The sequence below is a fragment of the Cydia pomonella genome, chromosome 11 (assembly GCF_033807575.1).
Source record: "Cydia pomonella isolate Wapato2018A chromosome 11, ilCydPomo1, whole genome shotgun sequence".
In the NCBI taxonomy this organism is placed as follows: domain Eukaryota; kingdom Metazoa; phylum Arthropoda; class Insecta; order Lepidoptera; family Tortricidae; genus Cydia; species Cydia pomonella.
Window position 1 is genome coordinate 13,708,828 of NC_084713.1, and position 17,376 is coordinate 13,726,203.

A 17,376-nucleotide genomic window follows, 5' to 3' on the forward strand; every position below is an offset into this window, starting at 1 on the left:
TGAATCGGTTGTGGTTACTAGGAGTTTAGGAGGGATAGGAGTGTTGATTTACTATTAGGGATGGTGGCAGTCGATAAAACGTGTAATGCTAGCAGCATCCAGTGTTTACATATACTGAGCCAAAAACCTGTATTTTTGCGACCAATAAAACCTCAAATAACCCGATAAAATTAAGCGACTCCTGTTCCGATATTAATATCGAGAATTATGTCAAACTGACGATGACGGTGGCGTATTTATTAAGATTGCCGCGTTATGGTGAGTAATCTTAGGTAACTTTTTATGAATTAAAGATATCTAATTATTTTGATTTATATTTTCAAGAAAATTCACGGATCACTAATTATTTCCCAAATTCCTAGTTTAGGTAGGTCCTCTACCTCATTTTTATTATTGTAGGACTTCTTTTTCTACATCTCTCTATCATTAGATTTTATCTTCTAATAATACATTCCGTTTAAGTTGACATATAGGTGGGCCGACCATGTAAGTAAAGTCGCTATGGTGATGGAGAAGGAATCCGTTGTGTGACTGCGGTCGTGAAGATCCAAGCAACAGCACATTGTTGCCTTGAACGCTGCTCAAAAGGACGTTACCATGGCGATATGAAGGGCCTCTATATGAAATCTACATATGAGGTGATCGCTACGTAGCTGAATGTGCACTTTTAATTCTATCGAATTGAGAGAATGTGTGACTTTTACAGGCTTAATAATATATGTTTCAATAATGAATGCGTAGTGGAAATATCAGCGCTTTGGGCCTTCGTTTATCCATAACTATTATATGCAATTTTATAGATCAGATATATAACTGAATTTAATTTTTTTAACCCCATTACGTTATGGTTATATGGTATATTAGGTACAAATCCTTTACAAAAAACTAAAACCTTTTAGGAGATATTTGGGAATATTCATTTGTACCACCAGCCTCTCACCTAAATGCATATAGGCAGATATCGTTTCCGTTCCGCGGGGAGTAAAAAAGCATTTATTAGCACATTTCCTAAAAACTTGTGAAAGTACAGAACATGGCAACACTAGCGGCATCATAAGGCCGGTAGATCTGTCAAAGGGCTCGTGTGTCGGCTTGGCTTTATGATGGTATTTTTACAGGCAGGTACAGGCTTTGAAGGCCTGCCGCGCCGCCCGCCAATTATATTCTACTTAACTCGGTGTCCACGCACGCATGGCTCCCGTCGGATAGCTACGGGTGTAAGATGATTTTTTATGATAATAGCGAGTTTGAACGAGAATTTAACTATCTGACAGACGAGACGGTGGCGATCATATCTGAAATGGTGCCCGCAGCTTCGAGTTGTTTCGACTTTTTGAGAAAGCCTGTATCAGAATTTACTTCCGTCTTCTTAATTAGAAAATACTTACAATTTGTTGTATTTTAAGCAAAATCATAATTAAGTAGCAAGAAAGTATGTATGAATTGTACTATACAACGCACATCAATTTTATACACAGTACCTAATTAATGGGAACTTTCTGTGTGAAGTATTTTATTTTTGGAAATCTACTCTTTTAGGGAAGGAAAAAAGTAACACCCGTGCCCAAATTCCAAACGGTAAAACCAATCGCGGTCTATCAGAAAATTTGTTTACCAATAACGAGTGTAAACGTTTTCTTTATCATTTTTAAAATTGTGCAATTATCGCGTTATTTCTTAATAACTGTTTGAGTTATGAGTATTTTTGTCATTCAGTCTAATTGTAAGCCTAAATTATTCCACGGAACCTTGGCTACTCTACATTCTACAACTAAAGCTCTGAGAAGCGTAAATTAGTTCAGAAAAGATGTACATCAATTACTTTTACATGCGAGAGAACGTCTTCGTATGTAGTAAATTACTCCGTTTTTCCGCCCACAGCAGGTGTTGCGATTGCGACGCTGTTTCTCACTCTCGAGATCGATCGCGTAAGGTAACTTGAAGCTTTAAGAGTCTCATGAATTCGCCCTCAAAAAGCCTCTCATACAATCCAAGTTACGCTCTCATTTTAAAAAGGCATGCTTAAATGACATGAAACTTGGAGTAGACATTTACATTATCTATCGGCCCGATTCAAACTTTAAGATACGTCAAAATTTGCTAAAGATACGATATGGATCGTATATGTCAGTGTCAAAAGTGACGTTTTGGATTTGTTTTGCGAAATATACAAAGGAAAGAGAGCGAGTAGGAGTTTTGTATGTAAAATTTCTTTGTACGTACTCCAAATTATATCATAGTATTAGACATAAATAACCTATAAGTATTACATGAATTTATTTCATGTCGAATTTCATGTCGAATTTCATGTAATTTCAGAATGTCATTTTAAAATCAGATTGTATGGCAGCGGCTAGGTTCGTGTGACTCTTAAACAAAATAACTGACTGCGTAGCCAACGTGCCAGTCGTTAATGCTCCGTGGCGTAGCGTAGTCATCTCTCTATCTATCTATCACCTTTTCATATTTGTGCGACAGTTGCGTTTCGTTCGCTACGGAGCGTAAATGATTGGCACGTTGGCTACGCGCCCAGCCCGCGTACCCAACGTGCCTATAATTCACGCTCCGTGGTGAACGAAACGCAACCGTCACAGTCGCACTAATATGGAAGAGTATAGAGAGAGATGACTACGCTACGGAGCGTTAACGATTGTAACGTTGGCTACGCGGCCTGGATAGTACAAGTTGATGATTTGTCTTATTCCATAACAAAATTTTATAGCCAGCAGTAAGGATGTAAGTACCCGATTCAAGTACAATAATGAAATGGCAATTATTGCCACGAACTATGAATTTATGGTAGACTCTCGTGCCTCGAGTTTAATTTTCATTACCCGTTATCGTATCGATCGTAACCAGTTCCGAATTAGGAATATTTCCCATTTCGAAAATGCTTAAAATTTAAGTACCTAGCACTATGTGTACACATTTTTGCACCTAGCTAGCATAATACGAGGTTTTAAGATGAAATCACATCAAAAGCATTATCTTTGCCTTGCTCAAAAATAACTGAACTGTTTCATCTGTTAGAAAGAGCGTACGGGATACTTTAACGGGGTAGAAGTTCGTAAACAACGAATGCGGCTTACTCAGTTATTCATTAAAATTTCCTTTTAAACTATTAGCGGCAGATATAAAATCATAAAGGTCTGCTGTAATTAGTTGAATTTTCCTACATAGTACCCAATACCCATTGCTACTATGGGTAAATACGTTTTTTTTTTGAATTGCAACGTGATGATTACATTAATTACCTTTGTGTATAGTCGTGAACATTTTTTCCCCAGATTTCTCAGAAAAATATAATATAGAGCACTATACGGTCACGCCATTAAGAAAAGCATAAGAATATAAAATGTAAACAGCACTGCGGGCCGGTAGCGAATTTAGCAGTGCTCGCCAAACAAAGTTATAAAATTTAATGAGGTGCCAAAAATGTTCAAAAAGAACATGTGTGTAATGCGTGGCTAATCAGAGGCGGCCGCTCCGGGGCTCACCGAGCCATTCATTATCACTCATTGCGGGATGTTTTGCTGGAGTTAACGTGTTCGGGATCAAGCAGTTTCATTTCGGGGTTTGTGACCGTCAAAGTGGTCGGTGTGGGCTAAAGGACGTCATATTTTATTATGTCGGGATGCCGTTGACAGATGGGAGAAGTGGAGGGGAGGGGTGGCAGCCGGCGCGGCGCCCGCGCTCGCGTGGCCCTCTCGCTTGAGTCACGCGCGCCTCGTAATGCTTGCATAATAATAATGACGGATGCCGATCGCGTGGCGGCGCCTTTGATCTGCACCGCGTTTGATCTCGCCGCGGAGCCGGTCCCGCTGCCCCTGCGCACTGTGCACAAACGAGCCGCCGCTTGCCTTACCTTTATTCGGTCCGACGCCGCGCAGCGAGAAGTTCGGCCCTTCGCTCTAAATAGAGGCTTTATTTTGTAAACAGCGGGAGAGCTACTGTGCGCGGGCTAGCCTGCAGAGTAGTGCGCTGCGGCTGGCCGTGAAGCGCGCGCGTCAGTATGGGGTGTGCTCCGCGCTCGCCTGCCCACGCTGCCCACCCTGCCCACTGTGCCCAGCCTCGGCGCGGGCGCTGCCAGTGATGAGTGCGCGCTGCGGCGGACGCGGCCGCGCCTGCCTGCCTCGCTTCCTCTGGATCACATGGATACTCTGTGTACGCATTTATTTATTATTTTGATAACAGTGTTTGTTTATATTGTGAAGTTAGAGCGTGGCCCTATAATAGAATTGGCAATCGTATAGAAGTGGATATGTAGCTGAATTTATGTCAGTTACCTACGCTCATTTTAAAATACCTTTAATCGGTAGGTATTTTTGATAAATATCAGTAAATTTAATTATTATCATTACTAGATTATACTTAAATGTTTTTTTTTCCCTTTTTTTTATTGTGGAACTTACCACATTACAATCTATAAATTGTACCTATATATAGACAGTGTTGGCCGAACGTTCATTAGAATTGAAAATATTGAAAATTAACCATTACAAATTGAATCGTAAACTATAACCGTGGTTACAGGTTCAATTTGTAATGGTTAATTTTCAATATTTTCAGTTCTAATTAACGTCAACACTGTATACAGATGTCAATCACAATAAAAAATCAACGACGATCAACTCTGGCCAACGTGGGACTCGAACCCACATCTTTGGACTGTCGGTACAAACAAGCTGACCGATCTTTGGATTGTGGACAGGCAATCCAAAAATGTGGATTCGAGTCACACGTTGGCCATAGTTGATCATCGTTGATTTTTTTGATTGTGATTGACATCTGTAAATTCAATTTACTAGATTATAGTTTGCCGCGTCTTCGTTTCTGTTGACTGCCCCGGAACTCAGACAATTTAACAGTCCTAACATTCATTTGGATTCGTTCCATGGCTTAAGCGTGAATAGTTAACAAACAGACGGAGTATCTTTCGAATTTATAATACCTACGTAACTTACTTACTAGACTTAAGGCGAAGGTCCATTTTTATGAAAAGAATCACACAATTAATACCACTTTGATTGATTACTTCCGCAATATTCCATTTTCAGTGCAGCCTGCTTCTTTTATCGAAATGAATTTAATGGAAAATTATTGAAATGCCACAAATTAGGGATTTAACAGGAAAATGCCATTAAAAGAAAGAAAATAATGTCGTCATAAATTAGCAAGGATTTATGCTGAATTTTTCGTCCTTTTATTACGGTACGAGTTTTTAGTACCATGTTTTAGGTACCATGATTAGTATAAAGTGTTATGACAAGAAATGTTATAGATTAGGTATTCTAGCAATGTTAGCACTTCTTAAATCGCTATAGGTACTCGTAAGTATGCTTATAAGAGTTGAGGAGTTCTTGACACTGACACAACTCGACCTTGACAAAAATGTTGCTTAAAACCTTACTTGCTGAACAAACTTAACGAAGAAGACATATCGCCAAACAAGATTCGCGTGTCGTTGGGTTGGGTGAAGGAGTGTTTTGGTCTTTATCAGCAGTTCCACATCATTAAAGTCACTTTTTTATGTAAATGCTTGATTTGTTGATGAACATATAAAATACACTATATGCATGCCCATAAGATTTGAGGAGTACCTTTGATTCCTCATGGATCTCATCGTCAGAACTGGATTTTGACAGAAATGGGTCAGCTGTGACTAATCTATAAGTGGATACTTTCAATTAAAAAAAGTGGCTGTGAAATAGCCGGATAGACAGACGGACATGACGAATCTATAAGGGTTCCGGTTTTTGCCATTTGGCTACGGAACCCTAAAAATGTTTAAAATCGGTTGAGAAATGACGGAGTTCTGAGATACCTAAAAAACATTTTAAAAAATAAAAAAAATATATACAACCGAATTGAGAATCTCCTTCCTTTTGAAATTTTAATTTCATCTTATTATTTCGGGGGCCCTTGCGGATACACTTTGACCCATTCGGATCATTTGTGCAAACGCCCCCTCAAGAGAAACCTTTTGCCTCCTCAAGCTTTTTCGACCATCTCCATATGCATAGGTACATAACGAAAATACGAGTATAGGTACATATACAGAAAAAATACATAAAATACAGACATCAAGAAAGATACAGGGTGGGCAAAACTAATAGAAACTAATCAAGCAAACAACGTATTTTAAACAAAAAACATTTGAGTAAAAATTGCTTGCTGCTAGAGGTAGACATTTGGCTGAAATTATCTTCCGTATATAATTACCAAGCCTGAATAATAGATTTATTAAAAAATATTTAACACTTTTTGCACTTTATATATTTAAAATTTAAAAACAAAGTATAGTATCTCTTATCTGTCCATCCTGTAAATTGCAAATGACCTATGCATTTCTCTCGAATTATTTATTTATTCATTTAACCAACTCACATTTCCAGCTTCCAGCACATTACCAAACATGAAAGTTATACTTAGGTCACAATACAAAGATATAAAATAAATATCATTTTTCTCCAATATACTCGGAAATATTCACCTTATTGTAGCAAAAATAGTACGGGAAATTCTTCGTTATGGTCAAACACAAATTAAAAAATTCAAACCATTATTATCGTGTTTCAGCGGACTGGAAAGTTATTACTGTATTGTTTTTTTACTTTTTAAAAACATGTATCCACTAAGAAAAACGCATGTACAGCCAATTAATATAGCTGCGGGCCGCATCTACACGACCCGGTCAGCATCATTTCAAGCTATAGGATAGAGTCGTGTAAGACCGACGTGTATGATCGTGTGAATACTGCTTAATAAAATCAAAGACTAAATATATATTATAACTTTTATATTATTTGAAGGATCTCATGCGTGCAAATACAGCTTATATTGAACAATTATATTGAATGAGCGAATATTGAATGGTATTGAATGGCAGTATAGTTGTGCCTTTAACTTTTAAAAAATAATCAAAGAGGGAAATTTATTTTTACGTTTTTGATGTGAAGGATCGATTTGAGTGATGGTTCATGTTTCAATTATGATTATTTTACCTGATTTCCTCGCATGTTTGGAGAAAAGCACTATTTAGGCCTCGGCAGGAACAGCAATTCGTGGATTCGTCTTCTTTGTCGGACTCCGCTACGCGTCGTCCGAAAAAATCGAAGCTCATCCGCGAATTGCCATTTCCCGGCCTCTGCAATAATTTTTTTTTTTTTTTCTTTTAATTTATTTAGAACACAAACAGTCACATATACAAATGAATTTGAAGTACAATGTAGAGTACTTAACATACTTAAGAATCATAGACCTGGAGGTTCATTATTAAGTACATAATGTTAACATAATGTACTATTTCTCAAACTTTCTATGAAATGTTGACATGACTTACTCTAATTAGATCCGGAAATTATCCGGTGTGACGAGTGAAGATGATATATATAGGAATTTCATACAGCCCATATTGCTGCCCAGCCCATGTTGTTTCATATTGTTGGAGTTAATTTCATATAGCCCTTCATATGTGATTGGTCAAATTTATTATAGTTGACTAAAGTTATTCGATATAAATATTATATTTTTTGAGTCGGGATCTCATAGTGAAAAGTATGCGATTTCAGTTTGGTACACGAAGTCTTAATGCAACGTTTACAGTCGACGAGTAGAAAAAGAAGATTGTACTTAATTGATACTCAATTACGTGTTGATCTTATGAATCATAGTTCTACAACTATGGTACTATTTTATATATTACTACTACTACTACTACTACTACTACTACTACTACTACTACTACTACTACTACTACTACTACTACTACTACTACTGGACTGGACTGGATGAGTACTACTACCTCTGACCTCTGGATGAGGACTATAGTTGAGTGGTTTTACGGAACACCTTCATGCATAAAAACAAGCTTGGTTCTCCATACAAACGTAGTTACGCTCTCATTTCGAAACGACTAGCTAGATTGCTCTGAATCTTTGTACTTACAATAGGATAAGGTATATATAGTCCTGTTATTAGTATATGTAGCTTCAGATACCATAATTAATAAAATACAGCGAATTTAAGTTTTTCGTACAAAACTTGTTTTTGCTCTATTTCGTCTGTTTTACAAGATGAGCTATATAAACTGATTACAGAACTAGAAATATCATATGTCATTGTATGTGCAAAGTTTAATTATGAGCCAAAATGTAGTTTTAAATGAGAACGAAACTCCGTTTGTATGGGAAGGTGAAATTCGGCCAAGCTTGCTGCGGACCATTAATGCTGACGGTACCTATGATATTAATTAATGTTTGCAAAAAAGAGAATTGATTACTTAGTTAATTCAAATGAATATCTGATTAGCGTAGATAAGTATGTACATATATTTTGAAATTAACATAATTATGGATAATTAATACATGTTATTATTTCGATTTAATTTAAGGAAATTATAACTTGATTGTCTTTAACATCTCAGTCTTCTTAACTAGACGGAAAGTCCAAAAAACTTAGATATTTATTATAAGAGGTGATTTATTTAAATTAAGTAGATTTCAGATAATATACCCAACTTCTTACTACGTATGTATTTAAATAATGTACCTACCTGAGTAGGTAGGTACATTATCTGATAGGAAGTAGGTTTAATGGGTACTAATGTGTAATTATTACCTCAAGTAATCTCACATGCTTATTATTTGTTACTGTAATTTTCATTGCTGGTATGGCAGTACAGTCACGGCCATAAATGTCATTACACGTATGCAATTTGTCCAAGACAATAAAGTGAAACCTAAAACGTGAAATGTCTAATAAATAACGTAGGTATTTCAATAATTAACTGCTTGAACGGGTGGGCCCTGGGAGTTTTCGGAAAATAGTGTACCCAATTAGCGTTTTCAGAAAATAGTGTACCCAATAGTGTACCCCTATGACACGGTGCTGAGGATGCTGGCAGCTTACCCCGCTGAATCGTAATGCTTAATACGCGTTGAGCGAGGAAGCTGCCAGTTTTTTTCTCACCGGTGACGTCAATCAGCCGTTTGGCTAGATTGCGGAAACGGCCTTATGCCGCTAACCACACGGATCACGGACCGAGGGTCCCGACGCCAGAAGCAATATGCATGTAGTTGTAACTGACGTCGAGACCACTGTATTTCCGAGATTTCTATTAAAGGGTCTAGCAGGCTAAGCGAACAAGAAGTGCCCCCAACGACGGATTTTGTCGATATTTCTGGTAGTGTACTGTTAGGTCCTAAGGACCCTCCATGCTTAACATCAGACCTCGATTCTCTTTTGTTTGCGAGTTATTCAGGATAACGTAAAATAATTAGGGTATCATTGAAAGTGTCATATTTTATAAACGATTCAAGTTACGTGAACCAAACAAAATTATATTTGATAACAATAAAAAAAACTACAAAATGCATATTTTTTACCAGCATCCTGTCCTTAAACTTCATTGCAAAAACTAAAAATATTTTTTTCCTTCCAATTTTTTTTTTACTTTTCGCGGAGGTACACCTCCAAAAAAAATATGCATGAGTAGCCACTAATTCCCACTACATACACATAAGAAAATATTTGCATAAATGTTCGTGCTTCATGTCAAAAAAAAAAACGATTCTCCAATAAGTATAGTCTGTCAGTAGCAATGTAAAGCAAACTGAAGTATGGCAACACTCACAGAGCAGTATTGCGCTAAGAAAAGCAGCAATGTACATCGAACCGAAACATATTTTTTTCCGCTGAGCGCGCTCTTCGTACGTCAACTAAAATTGCTGCTCGCGGTTTATTGCAGCATTTGGAAATTGTTATTATTATGAGAGGGACAATTTTAAACTGGAGTAAAAACGATGTCAATCAATATGATAAACGAGATCAAAAATTACCTATTTGCAAACGGACTATGCTGGAGAAAATAATGTTTGAATCAAATCATTGCTTCCGCAGGTAGCTGGATTTTAATATATTATCAGATTTCTCGGTTGGAATTCAATATTAAAGATATATCACGATAAAATGCAATACAAATGCTCCTTTATGCAACCTTCAAAAGCTAATTAGACATATTTAGGTAGGTATACAATCGAAAAATATATCAATAGATTGAATTAAAATAAAGGTTTGTATGCTTAGTAAAAGGTGGACGCAAAAGGCGAGCGCTCGCATTCTTAACCTTTGGTATGCTTAGGAGCAGATCTGCTACATATATATTATATTCAACTTAAACATGAAGATGTCATAGCTAAATAAATGTAAAGGTTAAGGCATTTGCACTTGAGTACTTTTTACCAAACGAGCTGTTAGTAGGTACCTATACTACTGAATTTAACTAGAATAAAACAATCCATTGTTTTATTTAGGTAAATATTAAAACCTAGGTAAGTAACCCCAGAGCCATCACTGGCAGCGGTAGCCCTGGTAGGGTATGACTGTAACTATTCTTGTCACAATTGCAGGGCTTATTAAATATCTAATATCTGGACTATTTACATCATTTTGATATGGTTTTATTCTGTTTTAGCAAACTTAGAAGACAAATAGGGAGCAAAGAGAACATGAGCACCACGGTAGAAAGCTGTTTTTAACATCAGTTCAGAAACTGAAGAAGCCCAAAGAAAATAATTATGCCACTTGTTAATTGTAAATTAGTGTATTTCTCTTGAACAATGTCACATTCACATACCAGTGTAATTTTGAAATGGTTTTACAATATACTTATATAAATATACAGATTAAAAATAAATAAAACACAACTGCAGATATTTTGGTGTTCATTTAATTTCAAGGCAATTAAGATACAGGTCACTTTAGCTTACTTACACTTAATTCAGGCCATTCATTGAAAAAATATCATTAAGTTACCAATGTTACTGGTCCACTCCAACCAAGCATCAGAATACTTTGTACCTAGTCACTTATTGCATCTTAAGCATAAAACAGATCTGTTTGAAAATTTGTAATTTTAAGTTTAAAGTTTCCATTCCAAGTTTCAAAATGTATTTTTATAGTAGTAGTTACACATAAAACTTAGTCTAAAGCAATTTGCCTAATTTATAGTACAGAGATATTCCAATATCTCTGAGACCACTCTTACATGCTAGCTTAGTAAGGTTTTGCTCACACTACTGTTTTTATACAGGCTAAAAATGTTAGATATTTACATGTATTGGCTAGATCATATTTTATATGTAGGTATTTAAAAAAGTCATTTAGATATAAGGAGAATGCTGTTAAGAAATTTTATTAACTTTCACATTAGTCTATTCAAGATTTGTCAGGAACTGACACAATTTCAGGTACTCAAAATATTAATAAAAGATACCTTGACAATGGAAACTTAACAACTTCCACTCATGTGAGTAATATGGAGTTATATTGTTTCTGGATAAAAAAAGGTATGATTTAAATGTTAAAATATTTTTCTAAAATTATGCACACTGAATAAATTATTTTAATTTATTGAACAAACAGGTAAAGCGACTTAAAACTTCTCTTAAATAGGTACATACCGACTTCAGAAAGTATAAACTAGGATTTTCCATAGGTATACATGTGCAATAGCTGAGTGCATGAAACAAATCAGCCTAAATAATATATTTTCGTGATGATTAACAAACGGACAACTTTTACAATAATAATCTAAACTATTGGCCCAATTTTTTTAGTTTTTTTAATTAACAAGTTTATTTTTCGTCTTGTTTGCGTTGTACACGTATGTACGTAAACCGCCGTAGGTAAGTTTTGTGTGAAGAGAAACTTTTACGAACGCCTTATATTGGGCGAGTTTTAATCCTGCAACAAACATATGGAAGTATTAGGTAGATGTTGCGAAAGAAAGTAGGTATAGTCAAGGTTCTTAAACGTCTTAAGATTGTTTAAAAAAGTTACCTTTGAAAATATTTGAGGACTTCGTCTGTTGATATTGGGAACAATCGAATCAGTTGCGGTTTCGAGGGCACAATTCGTGGTCTTATTGGATATATTTAGGCATACGTTTTATCTTTATTTAAGCCTTTTAACCCTGAAACAGAAAAAACTGCACATTATCTTAAAAATTCTCCGGGATCTTGCAGTAATTATCATAACCTCAAAATTTTCTAATGGTTAAGATCAACGAGCATGATTTTACTTACATTGTAGGCATCTTGACTTTGCTTATGGTCATGCACAATATTATTTAATATATTGATATTTATTTTAATGCTGGGAGCAGAAATTTCTCTTGAATTAGCACCGATTCGGAATGTAAACAAACAAGATGGACGATCCACATTCTACAGATAAAACACAGATTACACGCGATTTTGGAATTATTCGAACACAGTGTTGCTAGCCCGCGATTTTTCAAATTTGCCGCGTTTTTCTACTGACAAGATTTGCTTGACCAACTATAGTCACTGGCATTATATGTACAGATAGAAGTACATCAACGATGACGTGTCAGCTTTGATAACATCTGACACATAATATTATCTGCATTTGTTTTTTGCATTTTGTAGTGGAAAATGGAAAACATTAAATGCAAGTCTTGTAAAAAAACATTAAAAAATATCCGTGGGAAACAAAAATGCATATAAACAGAGCAAGAGGCTGATTTATATAGCAAATGCACTAATATGTTAATTTGCATAAATGATTTATTGTGTGGTAAGTGTCGGCTTTTAGTGTATAAACATAAAGCAGTAGCATCAACTTCTGCGAGTACATGCACAACAATTGGCGATGCTGGCTCTTCGTCTGCAACCTATTGCTTTATGTTTATACACTAAAAGTCGACACTTACCACACAATAAATCATTTATGCAAATTAACATATTACTGCATTTGCTATATAAATCAGCCTCTTGCTCTGTTTCTATGCATTTTTGTTTCCCACGGATATTTTTTAATGTTTTTTTACAAGACTTGCATTTAATGTTTTCCATTTTCCACTACAAAATGCAAAAAACAAATGCAGATAATATTATGTGTCAGATGTTATCAAAGCTGACACGTCATCGTTGATGTACTTCTATCTGTACATATAATGCCAGTGACTAATTATTGGAGAATCGTTTTTTTTTGACATGAAGCACGAACATTTGTGCAAATATTTTTATATGTGTATGTAGTGGGAATTAGTGGCTACTCATGCATATTTTTTTTGGAGGTGTACCTCAGCAAAAAGTAAAAAAAAAATTGGAAGGAAAAAAATATTTTTATTTTTTGCAATGAAGTTTAAGGACAGGATGCTGGTAAAAAATATGCATTTTGTAGTTTTTTTTATTGTTATCAAATATAATTTTGTTTGGTTCACGTAACTTGAATCGTTTATAAAATATGACACTTTCAATGATACCCTAATTATTTTACGTTATCCTGAATAACTCGCAAACAAAAGAGAATCGAGGTCTGATGTTAAGCATGGAGGGTCCTTAGGACCTAACAGTACACTACCAGAAATATCGACAAAATCCGTCGTTGGGGGCACTTCTTGTTCGCTTAGCCTGCTAGACCCTTTGGCAATTGTCTAAAGCGATGTTGCCGCCAGGATATTTTACATTTCTGGTACCTTTAAACAATATTGCTTCTGTCTTTCTATCAACTTTGTGCTTTAATCAACTAAATGTAAATTTACAGGAGGCTCTAACCACGTGTGTTGCGGCCACCGTCCCGTCGGACAGTCTACGGCTGACGTGGCTCTCTAATTCCACGCTCGTCTGCAACGATGCTTCCCCGGCCGGGTAGGTCTTATGTAACATTTAAGCTGCCTTTTCACTAAGGCTAAACCAAGAGTTATAATCCAGATGGGCCCGAGTATGTCCTTAAACTACGTCCTAAATAGAGGTATGGGCACTGTGAACGTCATCTCGCTTTATGTGGCAGGGCACAGAACAGTGGATGTCATTCCAGATCTAGAGCAGAGCCCAACTGGGGAAGTACCTCCATGAGGGTGCGGAATGTTATAATGCAACCTCTGGAGTTGCAGGCGTCCATAGGATACGGAGACTGCTTACCGTCAGGCGGGCCGTATGCCTGTTTGCCACCGACGTAATATAAAAAACCGGCCAAGACCATGTCGGGCCACGCTCAGTGTAGGGTTCCGTAGTTACTTTTCCGTCACAATAAGCTAAACTGGAGCTTAAAGTATAGTAAAGTGTTAACCAAGGGATGAAACGGTACCTTTCACGCGAGTTAAACAAATAGGCAAATTTGCATAATCAGTACCTAATTAAAGTAAGTCTTTTTACTATGAAGGGGAAACTTTTTGCGATAACTCAAAAACAGCTAAACTGATCATGTCCGCTATAGTTTTCATTTAATGTCTTTCTTAAGCTCTACTTCCACGATTTTTTTCATATTTTTTGGACCTATGGTTCAAAAGTTAGAGGGGGGGGGGACACATTTTTATTTTCTTTCGGATCGATTATCTCCGAATATATTCACTTTATCAAAAAATGTTTGTTGAAGACCCCTATTAGTTTTGAAAGACCTTTCCAACGATACCCCACACTGTAGGGCTGAAGCAAAAAAAAAATTCACCCCCACTTTACGTGTAGGGGAGGTACCCTCAAAAAATTAAATTTTCAGATTTTATTGTACGACTTTGTCGGCTTTATTGATTTATATATCCATGCCGAATTTCAGCTTTCTAGCACTAACGACCACGGAGTAAAGCCTCGGACAGACAGACAGACAGACAGACGGACATGGCGAAACTATAAGAGTTCCTAGTTGACTACGGAACCCTAAAAATCGAGAGAAGAGATTCTCTACTTCGCTTGGTTACAATCAAAACTATGGACAGTGTCCGTTGGAGAATCTGTCACTATGTGGCCTAAGTTCAAAACTATAACTTGATAATTAGGGGTTCATTTGCTTCCTTTAGCTACTAGCTCACACGTTCTCATTTTCCCTATACAGTTATTAAAGTTTACTCCAACTATCTGTCAATTTAACTGTGTTTGCTGGAAAGAGACAGTTTTTTTAGCACTATGTCAAATTTAGTTTTATGAATATAGAGGTTAATCCTACACTTACGTTTTATTACTGTTAGTACCGTAAGTCCATAAAGTGGAGTTCAATAGAAATGGCAAATAATGTAAACAACAATGACAGCTTTTCTTAGCATTGAACATATAACCTATAAATGTCTAGGAAGGTTATTTTCACTGACATATTATTAATAATTAACAAATATTTAAACTAAAAATTGATATAAATAAAAGACTTATTGTGTACAAACTATTGATAATATCATAACTATGATCCTTAAAAAGTGCGAAATTACGAAGTAATGAAGGTAAATTGGTCTGTTTACATTATTTGCCATTTCTATTAAACTCCACTGTAGGTGAAGTCATACCAAGCAAGCTGACTACACAGACTGTGCACTGACAGTATGTGGAAGTGTCACCATACACGTTAATTTCTTCTTTTTATAATACGTCGGTGGCAAACAAGCATACGGCCCGCCTGATGGTAAAGCAGTCTCCGTAGTACCGTACGCCTGAAACTCCAGAGTTACATGCGCGTTGTCGACCCTAACAACCCTCCCTCCCCTCGTTGAGCGTCGTTCTTAGACTTTCACAACCTCGTAGGCTTTCTTCATTCTACGCCATCTTTCTCTGTCGTGGGTTCGCTCTCTCTACTTTTTCCCGCAGTTCGCGTAATGTCATCGTACCATACCAGCGCACTTGTAACACTTAACAGCGCATCTTCCCTAGGGGACGTTTTTCGACCTATGGTCTCCATTCCACCAAAGCTTTGCAACAAAATGACCTATTTAAGTTTTGCTATGTGTGTGATGACATCTTACACATTGTTTTAGCTGTAGAGCCATTTGTTGGTTTTATGGTCTTTCATCAGTGACACTGAGAAAACGTCAGATTACTATAAAAATTACGTTTATAATGGAACTTACACATTTAATCACGTCCAAATAGGAGTAGAGTTAGGTTAGATGGACTCTTTTAGTCGTAATTCATCTAACAGCAGTCGTTTCTACATAGGTATGATGCTTGGTTCAGTTGGTACCAAATGACTTATTTAAGATTGGTGATTCCAGGTATTATATCCGGCGCGGCAGCAACAGCGAACACTGGGTCGTGTACCTCGAGGGCGGCGGCTACTGCTGGGACGCGGCGTCGTGCGGCGCGCGCTGGCGCCGGCGTCCCGGCCTCATGTCCTCGGCGCGCTGGCCGCGCGCACGCCGCGCACCGGCGCTGCTGTCCTCCGACCCCGCCGCGAACCCGCTTTGGCACGCTTCCAACCACGTGCTCCTACCCTACTGCTCCAGTGACATGTGGGCCGGAACACGAACGGCACGCAATGATAGCTTTGCCTTTGCCGGCCGACTCATCGTCCGCGCAGTTCTCGCTCAGCTCCTCCACGTCGGCCTTTCGGGTCGACTACTCCTCGTCGGCTCTAGCGCAGGCGGCGCGGGTGTCTTATTCCATGCTGACGCTGCCAGGAGAATGCTTCGGCCCTACGGTATTAGAGTCGCCGCGATCGCGGACTCCGGCTGGTTCCTGGACCGGCCAGCTAGAACTCGACGCGCCTCTTCAGCGGATACTGTCGCCCGCCTTGGCCACTCATTATGGCGCGGCTCACCTCCGAGCTCCTGCGTACGAGAACACCCGCAGAAACCGTGGCTCTGCTACTTCGGGTACCGGCTGTACCCTCATATACGCACGCCGCTATTCGTGTTCCAATATTTGTTCGATTCCGCGCAGCTGGCGGCGGAGGGCGTGCGCGCCCCGCGGACTCGGGCCCAGTGGGACGCCGTGCACGATACCGGGTCAGCTATTCGGGACAGTTTGAAGCGGGTCCGCGCTACTTTTGCACCGGCTTGTCTCGCTCACGGAGCGTTAGCGCGTCCAGAGTGGCTGGCCATAAATGTGTCTGGAATAACGTTGCCGCGTGCGCTGGGATGTTGGGAGCGTCGACTATGGGGCGGCGGCGGAGTGGTGAGACGCAAGGGCAGTTGTGCGCCGCGACGACTGATCGAGCGGTGTTCGTGGCCGCAGTGCAACGGTTCGTGTCCACGGCTGCGCGACCCGCGCACGGGCGAAGAGGTGGCGCTGTCAGCGCTGCTGCAGAGCTTCGGGCTGGACGTGCACGGCGCCGCAGCCGCCATGGGCCTCGACGCGCGCGCTCTTACGCGCATGAGCCACAGTGAACTCCTGTCCCTTCTGGCTTCGCACGCTTGATGCCGAAAAAGAGACTGTTTGTGCTCGAGAGCACGATTAATCTACCTCGTTTTTGTTGTAAAAGTACAATATTAATTTTTAATATTTATTGTTTGCTGATACTATTGTATCTTATTTAAGTAAAAAATGACATGTAACAGTTATTTTATTTTAGTCCAGATGTATTCCATGTGTATACGTAGGCTGTCGTAAATATTGCTATAAAACGTCCACATGCCGCATCAAACGTTAT

General features: G+C 38.3%; 1 protein-coding gene and 1 long non-coding RNA gene across 3 annotated transcripts; both read left to right on the forward strand.

Moving 5' to 3' along the window:
• Positions 1-2,958: 2,958 nt before the first annotated feature.
• Positions 2,959-17,281, forward strand: LOC133522910 (palmitoleoyl-protein carboxylesterase NOTUM). Of its 2 annotated transcripts, XM_061858389.1 has the most exons (3): positions 2,959-4,164; positions 13,573-13,676; positions 16,001-17,281. In XM_061858389.1, exons 1-3 carry the CDS (start codon positions 4,093-4,095, stop codon positions 17,142-17,144), a joined length of 1,320 nt encoding a protein of 439 aa, XP_061714373.1. In that variant the 5' UTR covers positions 2,959-4,092; the 3' UTR covers positions 17,145-17,281. The 2 variants fall into 2 exon arrangements, with proteins under 2 accessions (XP_061714373.1, XP_061714372.1); XM_061858388.1 differs by lacking the exon at positions 2,959-4,164 and having other exon boundaries at positions 13,457-13,676.
• On the forward strand, positions 9,589-10,715 carry LOC133522548 (uncharacterized). Its single transcript, XR_009800075.1, has 2 exons — positions 9,589-9,900; positions 10,475-10,715. It is a non-coding gene; the product is annotated as an uncharacterized LOC133522548 (long non-coding RNA).
• Positions 17,282-17,376: the final 95 nt, after the last annotated feature.

Bases quoted from the DNA above. Each gene is read 5' to 3' on its own strand.
- LOC133522910 (XM_061858388.1), top strand. From the start codon at position 13,471: ATGTTGCCGCCAGGATATTTTACATTTCTGGTACCTTTAAACAATATT. The intron at 13,677-16,000 runs GTAGGTCTTATG...TGGTGATTCCAG, and splicing joins AACGATGCTTCCCCGGCCGG to GTATTATATCCGGCGCGGCA.